The sequence below is a fragment of the Emiliania huxleyi genome (genome assembly GCF_000372725.1).
Source record: "Emiliania huxleyi CCMP1516 unplaced genomic scaffold EMIHUscaffold_114, whole genome shotgun sequence".
Lineage (NCBI taxonomy): Eukaryota > Haptophyta > Isochrysidales > Noelaerhabdaceae > Emiliania > Emiliania huxleyi.
Genome location: NW_005201551.1, coordinates 138,186 through 148,707, shown reverse-complemented (window position 1 = coordinate 148,707; position 10,522 = coordinate 138,186). Strand labels below are relative to the sequence as shown.

The window sequence follows — 10,522 nt, the reverse complement described above, 5'->3', positions numbered from 1 at the left end:
AAAACTACAAGTTCAAACTTCAAGTTCTCAAGTTCTCTTAGTTCTGCTGTCTAGACGCACCCCCCCCCCCCCCCTCAATGGCAAGTAAAGAAAGCGGCGTGTGGATGGGAGAGAGATTTTTAGCAATACCAAACAACTCTAACACTCACACGTAATTTGGGGCCTGGAGCCCTGTTCACGCGCGCGCGAGACGTGCAGACAGGGTTGCCAGGTGAGAGCGAATGGCGCGGTTCACGCCTCGCACAACAGAGAGAGAGATGCGCTCTGCATGGTGGGACATAAAAGAGAGCGAGTACTTGGGCGAGTAGGCCGTGCGGTCAACGCTGCCGCGCGCGACTTTGCGTGCGAGGCGGCGCAGCTTGAGAACGGCGGTGGGCGAGAAGCCGCCGCCGAACGTCTCGTGGAGCAGCAGGTTGAAGTTGTTGCGCTTGACAAAGATCGCGTCGTGGTAGAAACCGCGATTTGTTTGTGTGGATGGGTGGGTGGGTGGGTGGGTGGGTGGGGAGTGGCCTCGGCAGGGGTGCTGTCAGGGGTCGTCCGGCCACGACTGCGAGACTTTACTGTGAAGAGTGGAGCCATGTGCCGCTGTCTGGACGCTGTCTGGACGCTGTCTGGACGCTGTCTGGACGCTGTCTGGACACTGTCTGGACAAGCTCAGGACTGTCTAGACAGGTGCGGGAGCTCCACAAACCAGGTTTATCTCGCCACACACCGTGCCATTACTCGTTCGTTCGTTGCAGCAGCAGACGTAGCCGGCGCTGTCGTAGTCTGTCGCGGCGACGGCTGAGCCGATGGGCCCGTATGTCGGGCACGTATCATCGTAATCGCTGCAGGTGTTGCTGCTGCAGAAGATAGTCGCCGCAGTCGCCTGAGGGCTGCGGCGATTGCGAGCCCAGCATTGAGTTCGGCACGCAGACGCACACGTTGTTGCACGATGACGTCTGTATGCCTTCCTCGCCGCACGTGTAGTTGATAAACTTGGCGAAGGCGGTGTAACCCAGATTGAGGATACTGTCATTGAACTTTTTATAGTCCGTCCAGTATTCACCTGGATACAAGGCGGGGACGAAGGCGGATCCGAACACGCAATAACACCCCAGCAAGCTCGGACGGCATTTGCGAGATACTGCAAAAAGATAGACGTGACGAAGGAGGAGCTAGCGTGGAACTTTGGATGCATATCGGCAAGCCAAAGTAACGAGCAGGAGGCTGTCCTGGTGCGTGAGCTAATCCTGAGCAACAATAAGCGGCTGTACCTCGGAGCACAGAGCGCAGCAGACAGGACGGCGGCGGCGGCGGACATGGCAGAGACGAGTGTGAGACAAAGGGCAGCGGGGACGGAGGGCGGTAGCGACGGGGATGGTGACGGTGACGGTGGCGAGGGAGAGGAAGGGGGTCCATTAACACCAGACAGCGAGAGGGGCAGGGAGGAAAGGGTGAGAGAGGAAGCCAACGGCGATGCCACCAGCAGCAGGGGACACGATGAACAGGTAGACAACGGCCAAGGCGAGGGCGAGGACGAGGAGACACGGGACGATGGCAGGCGAGACGAGGAGGACGGAGGCGAGGGAAGAGGCAGCGCCACAGTCGACGGAGGCGACAACGATGGAGAAGGGGAGGGAACGACAACGCGCACAGAGGATGAGGATATAAACTGGGACGACGCAGCGGAGGGGATAGACGAGGGAATCGAGGGACCGGAGGGCTTTCGCGACAGCGACGATGACGACGAAGGCAGGGGAGGAGACGGAGGGGCGACACGCAGGAGGAGCGAAATCGCGAACGGCCCGAGCAGAGAGGGCGACGGCGGAGCACGAGGGAACAACGGAGGCGCTACCGAAGACGCGAACCGAGGCACGGGCGACGGCGGGGACGGGGAGGGCGACAGCGACGTCGAGGTTGACGCAACGGTATCGAGAGCGCCACCCAAAAGGAGGCGGACAGCCATGGAGGTCACCGAATGGAGGGCGAACGGCACGATACGAAAAGGCAGGGCGAGGCGGATGGAGAAAGAAGTGCCGAGGAGGCCATGGTGGAGGGGAGGGACGGGAGGACGAAAGAAGGGCGAGGAGGACGAGCAGCCCGCACAGGCCGCGAGCAGACAGCGCCTGCTGGCCATTTCGAGACATTCGCAAAGAACGCTAGCTACATGGGAGGGCTTCGTGAAGGATGGATTGAAAAACATTCGAACAAAGAAGAGGCGACGGGAGGAACCGGCAGAGGATGCAGTGACGTGACACACACACACACACACACACACACACACACACACACACACACACACACACACACACACACACACACACACACACACACACACACACACACACACACACACACACACACACACACACACACACACACACACACACACACACACACACACACCGCTCACCCACGCGCAACGGGCCTTGCACTTTGAATGCCGTGGGGCTCCTGTCGTTAGACGTGGAGACGCGAGGGTTGCCCCCCCTTGCGCCACCACCTCGTGTGTGTGGAGAAGTTTACCTTACCTTACCTTACCTATTCACCTGGCACGATGTCCGCATCTGTCTTGCGCAACAGATCGATGGCAAACTCCCCCAACTGTTCCGGTGCCTCTGCCTTGCTGTAAGACGCAAATATCTTGGAATCGGGCTGGTTGCACTCGTGGTCGACGCTGCGCCCGTTTGTGTAGAAGGCGTAGTGGAGCCCTCCTTTTGGTATAATATAAAACAGGTCCCCGCCGCCCCGTGGCCGTGCGATCTTTGTGCGCGCGTTTTCAAGATTTTAAAGTGTCAGAGTGAGAACTGGAACTAGCCAAATGATCACGCAACTATGGCGACGGCAGAGGGCAGTCCAGAGACGTAGGCTGACAGCGCTGCGGGCCCGTACCGGAATAGAGCCGGCCACAGGCCGTGGCTCAGAGCGCTAACCTACGCTCCGAGCCATCGCTGCACGCACGCTAGACCAGACTGCCACAATCAGACACGGCTCACTCATTCCAAATACCGACCTTCCCTCACGCACAGTCAGTGTTCAGCGCTCACTCAAGGATTGGCCCAATGCCGTTCAGCGGCACCGGATCAAGGCCCGCGCATGCAGGGGTGGTCGGATGATCGATCTGCAAATTACATGCGCGCCTTGCTTGGTCGTGCTCGCGTTGCACTAGCATCCTTCGTACGTTCACTCCTGGGTTCCATTTTTCGCCTGATGACCCTGAGTGGATCATTGGCCCTGCCGGTTAAGGCGATGGGGCATTGGCCGGCGGGCACGTGGGCACCTGCTTTGCAACCTTCAGGCTGAGAGAGCCTGCGGCTGGGCCATTGATCGGGCACGTGTAGCCGTTCGGTGGGAGCGTGCCATCCTCGAGATAGTTCAACATCCTGTCGTAGCAATCCTTCGCGCCGTAACCCTCGCTCTGGAACGTGTAGGAGGTGTAGTCGGACAAGCCAAAGTCGCCATCGTCAAAGAGGCCGTGGTGGTAGCCCTGCCAGCTCATCAGCGCGCCGTTGGGAAACTTGTCTCGCATGTCCTGCGAAGCCGTGTACGTCGTAGCGGGGTCGTGAAAGTCGCCGATGATGAGAGGCTTCAGCTTGTCCAGCCCCGATCCGTAAGAAGGCACCGGGCGTGGCAGGTTGGGCGCCGAGACGATGCTGATGATACCGTTTGCGCGAAGGAACCCGATCGGGTGTTTGTCCCTGAGGTCGGCCCAGAGGCGTGCAATGTCCGCGGTGCTGAGTCGTCCTGCCATGTCGACGGAGCGAACCAGCGCGACAGTGGGATTTCCATCCTCCATTTCTTGAAAAGTGGTGTTTGAGTTGGCTGGAATTTGAATCTTACCGTTGCAACATTTCTTTTCGGGCTGGTAGTCGCAACAGCCCTCCCCGTCGAAGTCCCCGTTCTTGTGGAGGGACTCGACGCACGCCATCATGATCGCGCTGCCGGGAGAGACACCCTTCCACATAATTCCGTAGTCCTCGAAGAATTTTCCGAGGAGAGTATAAGCCATCAACAAAAGCGTTTCGTCTGTCTCCAGGAGCTTGCTCATTTTGTCCGTTGGATATGGCGTCGCCGCGCAAAAGTCATCGGCGGGGAGGGTAGGGGCGTCGATGCCGCCGGCCACAAAGAAATCGTTGTTGCAAGCTGCCGCGAGTCCGTTCCAAACTTGTTCGTAGCTGAGAGCCCAGAGGTGCGCAGCCTCGTAGATCTCATTCGATATCGCGACATTTCCATCCAGGATCACTTTGTCGACCCGCTCCGGGTACACCGTCGCGTAGGTTGCGCCCACTTCTGTGCCGTAAGAGACGCCCCAGACGGACAGCTTATCCGCGCCGATGGCCGTGCGAAGGGTGTCGAGATCATGGGCCAAGTCCTGCGTGCCCATAAAGTCCTGGTAGACCATGGTGCCGCGAGCGAAGTTTGTCCCAAGGTGATACTCAGGCCGCCTGCGGCACTCGGACATCGCCGCGTTCTGGAGCTCGGCGAACACCTGCGTGGTAGGGAATAAAGGCAGATTGTGTGGCGCTGCCAGCGTGACTATCTCGGCGCTTCTAGTATGACGACACCTTGGTAAGTCCGGGGTCTGCAAAGGCTACCCCAGATTGCACGTATTCAGGGTTTTCCCAGACAGACTCCCAGTTCAATCCTGCCGCCAGATACGCCGCCTTCACCTCATTCATCACGCGGATATCAAATGCATTATGGCAGTAGATGTACGGGAAGCGCTCCACCCCCTCCTGGACCCATTTGTCGGGAAGGGGGCCGAATTTGTAACCGGGAGGATTCTCCTTCACATAGTTGAAAGCATCCTTGGGATCGATCCCGCGCTGAGCGATCGCGAGGTGGTGGTACTGGCCGCTATTGAGCAGTTTGCGCACGGGCGCTTTTCCGACCATGCAATCGTTCACGGAGCCTGGTCCGCCGCAGTGCGTGAAAAGTGGCTTCGCGTTGTGTGAGCAAATTTCCTCGTTTGTGTCCGGGTCGGTGGCCAACTCCAAAGTCACGCGAAGTGCGGTGTCGCCGAGAGGAATGCCGAGCTGTTCAAGGCTCGGCTGTTGGTGCAGAATCGGCACCTTGAGCCAGCCCACTTGAACTTTTCGGCGGCCAGGATCGACGGTCCAGTCGGGCGGATCGTCCCACACGAGCAGCTCCGGGTCGGGCGAGCAGACGTTGTACTCGGGCGGAGGACGCGGCGGCGGCGGTTGCGGCGACGGCGGCAGAAACGGAGGCGAAAGAAACGGAGGCGGCGGCGGCGGTGGCGGCGGTGGCGGCGGAGGCGAAAGAAACGGAGGTAGCGGCGGCGGGGGAGGAGTCGGCGAACGGGTGATGGCTATGATCGACAGCACGATGGCCACGATCGACAGCACGGAGGAGGCGGTAATTGCGTTGCAGATTACCGCCATCATCGCCGGACGCGGCCCGGGGCCGGGAGGCCCCGGTGGGCCGTCGTGGCCGTCATGGCCGTCGTGGCCATCTTGGCCGGGAGAACCCTGGTCTCCTTTCGGACCGCGCGGGCCGGGCTTCCCAGGCCCAGCGCAGCTCAGAACGTTCAGATCCAGGAAAGAGCCACCGCGCCGCACCGGCGCTTCGGGTTCGGGCACGACGGTTGGTTCGGGCGGCGACGGCGGCGGCGAGGGCGCGTCTGCGTCAGTAGACTTTGACTTGCGGCGCAGCAACGCAGCGACGGCGGCAGCGACGACGGCGACGGCGACGGCGACGAGCGGCAGCGAAGCGCTCGAAAGCGAAACGCTCGAAAGGATGTCCTAACAATCAAGGTGCAACAATCAACTCCCCCTCAACTAACAAACCCCGCACCCCTCCCGTCAAAACACACACACACACACACACACACACACACACACAAACACACACATCTCGGGCGCATTAATGGGGACTACGGACTACGGAGTACTACGGCGCATCATTTCTGGTTACTGGAGACTATGCTGCAGAGTACTACTGCGCGTTATTACTCGTCTGGGGACTACTGCGGACTACTGCGGAGCACTACTGCATATTACTGGTTACTCAGAACTGTTGGCTATTGCATATTACTCGGAGTAGTCTTACCGGAGCACGTGAAAGAGGGTCAAACACTGCTATGAAGAAGTATGGGGGGGTATATGGGGGAGAGGGCAGAGCGTCGGAAGCGGGCTGGCGCGCGGCAAGGCTGGTGAGTGGGCGGCATCGCATGCGTCTCACAGCTCCTCGATGGTGGTGAGTGGCCGCACCTGCGAGCGGGATTCCACGGGAGCCGCTGCTGCGCCGGGGAGGCACGCCGCGGCGGCGGCGACGCAGACGGCCCACGCCACGCCGCGCCGAGCCCCCTTTCCGCTCGCCGCGGTCGGCCAGGAGGCGCCGCAGGCGATGGCGAGGAGGATGACCACGAGGGCGGGCATGAGAAACGGCGAGCAGCTCACGAGCGAGGCCGCCTTCGAGGCGACGGCGGGCGAGAAGGCCGAGGACGCCGCCGAGGCGACGCCGGATGAGAAGGTAGAGGACGCCGAGGCGACGGCAGACGAGAAGGCCGAGGCCACCGCCGCCGGGCTAGGCACGGCGGGCGCGCAGTGGCCAAAGGCGGGCATGCAGACGAGGAGCAGCCACCGGAAGGCGCCCTCGGCCTTCGTGTAGCCGCCCTGCACGCAGTTGGCCGCCGCCTTGAGGCCGGCACGACCGCCGGCGCCGCATGTGCCAGCGACGGCGCCGCATGTGCCAGCGCCGGCGCCGCACGTGCCAGCGGCGAATGACGCCTTGCCGGACGTGGTCTGCGGCTCGCGGCGCCAGTTCGGGCGGCGGCCGCGGCCGCGGCCGCGGCCCTTTGCCTTGCCAGACTTGCGCCTGCCCTTTGCCTTGCCAAACTTGGGGTTGTTGCGGCAGCGCATGGCCTTGCGCCGGCACTTGCACCCGCACCCCGACCGCTCGGCGTCCAGCTTCGCACGCTGTATCTTGGTGAGCAAGATCGCGGCCATCGCCTTGTCGCGCACGGCGAGATAGTACTCGCGTGACGCGGCGTCGGCCTGCCCCGCGCCCGCGACCGCGCCAAGGGGCTTGGGCGCCACGGGCGCAATGCCGCCGGATGTGGGGACTCCCGGCGACGGCGACTTCTTGCCGTCGGCGGGCGTAGCCTGGTAGACGACGCTCTCGCCCAGCCGGCGGACTTCGGCCTCGACGCCGACCACGTAGCCCGGTCCCTCGTCGAGCACCGCCGCGGAGGTGCGTGACCCCGCGGTGCCGTCCGTGATTGGGACGCCCTTCGCGCCGCACGCCTGTGGAAGATGGAGATGGGGGGCATGACATGGGAGGCGATTGGAGGTCTGCGACATGCGCACACTTATCGCACCGTCTTGGCTCCGAGGAGCGGAGGCGACTTCGGCGCGGAGATGACGACCTTGATGCTGCCGTCTTCGGCCGACATGATGCCGACCATCAGTGCCTCGTTCTCGGACATGTGATATTGATCGAGTTCACTCGTACCTATGAGGGGTGGATGGTGAGCGTCAGATACTTAACCCTCGTCTGGCGGGGTGCGGGGGGAGGGTGCTACCTATGAGGGGTGGATGGTGAGCGTCAGATACTTAACCCTCGTCTGGCGGGGTGCGGGGGGAGGGAGCATTCATCTTGGTCATCACATGTCATCATTCGTCTCGGTGGAGACTGCGGACCACTGCAGAGTACTACTGCGCATTATTACTGGTTACTGGAGACTGTGCAAAGTACTAATGCGCATTACTGATGGTTACTGGAGACTGCAGACTACACGACTACTGCAGACTGCAGAGTACTGCATTATTACTGGTTACTGGACACTGTGCAGAGTACTACCGCGCACTGTTGGCTACTCTGTGCAGAGTACTACTGCGCATTACTACTCTCTGGTTAATGGAGACTGTGCAGAGTATTACTGCGGACTACTGCGCATTATTACTGGTTACTGTCTCTTGCGCCGGGAGAGAGGGCAGAGAGAAGGAGGCGTCAGCTCGCGTCTCGATGAGTACCGGCACTCGCTGCTACGTCTCTCGGACTGTAGCCGGGCGACGCTCGCGCGAGAGCGGGACAGGGTCGCTCTCTTGCGCGGGGAGAGAGGGCGGAGAGAAGGAGGCGGGCTGCGCGGTACCCCACGGCGTGCAGCCCGCGAGCGCTAGAGCGCCTCCACAACGAGGTGCGGAAGTGCCATGCTGATCCCGGAAGCGATCTCGGGCAATCACGGGCAATCTCACTCGGCTGGATTGCTCGGCTGATTGCAGCGCATCATGTTTGGGCCATCAAGTGCTGCTGAGAGAGCGATCTTTGAGAGGGAATGGAGAGAAAGGGGGGCTCAGGAGGGCCGCGCCTACTCGCAGCGTTCACAGCTCGAGGTCCAGCTCGCAAGCTGCCGCGGCGGCTCCCCTCGCTCACGTTGTTTTGGATCTGCGGGCGCGCAGGCGACGGCGAGCGAGCGTCAGTAGCATAAAATGGGATGCGCATGTGCGGGCTAACGCGGGGCAAGGGTGGCGAATGGACAGCAGCTCCTCAATGGCAGCGGCGCCTGCGAGCGGGAGGGAGCAGGCAGTGCGAGGCTGAGGGGCGCCGTCGAGCGAGAGCGCATCGCACGGCGGGAGCGGTGCGGGCGGGGTGGGGTGAGCAATAGGCGTCGCGGGGATCCAGGCGTGTAGCTTGCGGCTCATCGGCGGCGCGGTACGGCGGGGCAAGCGCGAGAGGCAGCGGAAAGCTGCCTTCAGACGAAACGAGGCGTGTCGTGTGGATTTGTCGGGGTTTGCTTACGATGTGGGGATGGGAATGCTCGACCCCCCCCTGGGACCCCCCTCGCGAGGATTGCCGCTTGTTCACCGTGAGACGAGTGTGAGACGCTCTGAGATGAAATGACGAGACGTAGTAGAGACGACAGTGTCACACAGCAGGGGTGAACATTTGTCTCACTGGTGTCTCAAACACGTCTCTGAAGGTGACTGTGCCGTGTGTGTGACATCCTTACAACGCAGAGATCGGTGAGAGTCCGTGAGACATTACTGAGACGCATTTGTGGCACAGCGTTGAGACAGGGACGAAACACCCGTGAGACAGAGACGTCTCACCTGTTCGCCCCGTGCGGACAGCGCTGCATGTGAGGGCTGCTGCGTCCATGGGGAACGTATTCTAGGACACACACATGTTTTTCTGCGTGACGTCGACAGTTGTGGCTAACCTCGGAATGTAACACCAGAATGGCTGTGCTGGCTCCTTCACAGCCATCTTACCTAAGGATGGCTGAGAGCTAGCTGCAGTGCAGCCACATCCTTCAGCCCGATGGCTGCAACACACACACGGCAGCCATCCTTAGTAGACATGGCTGGAGACGCACTACCGCAGCCTACGGTGTGCGTGGCAGGAACGACAACGATAGTGGTGGCGCAACTTCGCCGAACTCGTTCACTGCTTAAACAGGCTGCACAGAGCGCAGTATGAGCTCGAGCGTGGTCCATTCAGACTGCGGGGGCAAATGCATACGCCACAACCACGCTCCAGACCGCGCTGCTGATCCGGCAAATTGGAGGACCTCGTGCCTCTCGGCTTCTCTTATGCGTGATGCCAGCAGAAAGGTCGCTGATTCATGCTCAAATGCGGCACCGCGAATCTTCGAAACAGCTGCCGCTGGCATCCGCCGTGGACTAACGAAAACTGCGATCTCAGTGCCCCAGCACGCAAAACTTTCTCTGCGGGGCTACCGTCCCGCACCCCGCCCGGGATGAATTCACACCTCTCAGCTGCTGTTCACACCTGGAAAACTCATCGGATTTGGGCCACTTGCCTGGGCGACCCCGGACCCTTGGCGGACGATCATGGTGCCCCCCGGGACCCCCCGTGCGGGGGCCTTCGTGAGGACCTCGCTGGTCGTGAGGACCTTGGAGACCTCTCTGGCAAGAGCCTCAGGAGACCTTGAGGAGGCTTCCAAAGGCACTTTAATAAGTTGCGGGGACCGGCACGGGCGAGCGGGGAGTGGACACTCTCTGCCCCTGTGAGGTCCTCTGGCCACGCGAGGACCTCTGGCATGAGGACCTCTGGCTGTGGGGATCGGGCTGAGCGTCTTGAATGTCCGCATCCATCCAGAGAGCCCCAGAGCTGCGAAGTTGGACAACACCGAGCCCGGCACGAGCGCGGACGTCTTCGGCCTCGAGCAGCGCGGCGCTGTCGGGGACGGCGACTTCAGGCCGAGCGACGGCGGCGGCTATGTGGCGTACAAGAAGGCGGACTACGCGCACGCCCTCTCGCGCTCGGACACCGACGTGCAGATGTACCTGTTTGAAACCTTCGGCGGGTGGTGCAACGCGGTCAAGCGGCTGTTCTACCAGATGAAGGACAAGGTGCGCAACAAGCTCTCGAAGCGGCAGCACGAGGATGAGGCGAGCTGGTCGACGCGGTCGTGGCTGTCGCTGCAGGCCCAGCGCATGTCAGTCGCGCTGCAGCTCGCGGCGGCGGAAGAGATTGCGACCGAGCTCAGGCTCGCCGCGGCGTCGGAGGACGCCGCCGTCGCCTAGACTCCCCTGCGTCACTACGTGCCTCCCCG

At 61.6% G+C, this 10,522-nt stretch overlaps 2 protein-coding genes across 2 annotated transcripts; both read right to left on the bottom strand.

Annotated features, from left to right (window-relative positions):
• Window positions 1–3,223: 3,223 nt before the first annotated feature.
• On the bottom strand, window positions 3,224–5,387 carry EMIHUDRAFT_223999 (hypothetical protein; the record flags this gene model as incomplete). The annotated part of the gene is made up of 3 exons (XM_005791259.1): window positions 3,224–4,471; window positions 4,548–4,894; window positions 5,303–5,387. The coding sequence occupies 3 exons, from the start codon at window positions 5,385–5,387 to the stop codon at window positions 3,224–3,226; spliced, it is 1,680 nt and encodes a 559-aa protein (XP_005791316.1).
• Window positions 5,388–6,047: 660 nt separating this feature from the next.
• Window positions 6,048–9,616, bottom strand: EMIHUDRAFT_223998 (hypothetical protein; the record flags this gene model as incomplete). Its single annotated transcript, XM_005791258.1, has 6 exons — window positions 6,048–6,080; window positions 6,213–6,617; window positions 6,656–6,731; window positions 6,814–7,247; window positions 7,322–7,455; window positions 9,586–9,616. 6 exons carry the CDS (start codon window positions 9,614–9,616, stop codon window positions 6,048–6,050), a joined length of 1,113 nt encoding a protein of 370 aa, XP_005791315.1.
• Between the last annotated feature and the right edge of the window lie 906 nt (window positions 9,617–10,522).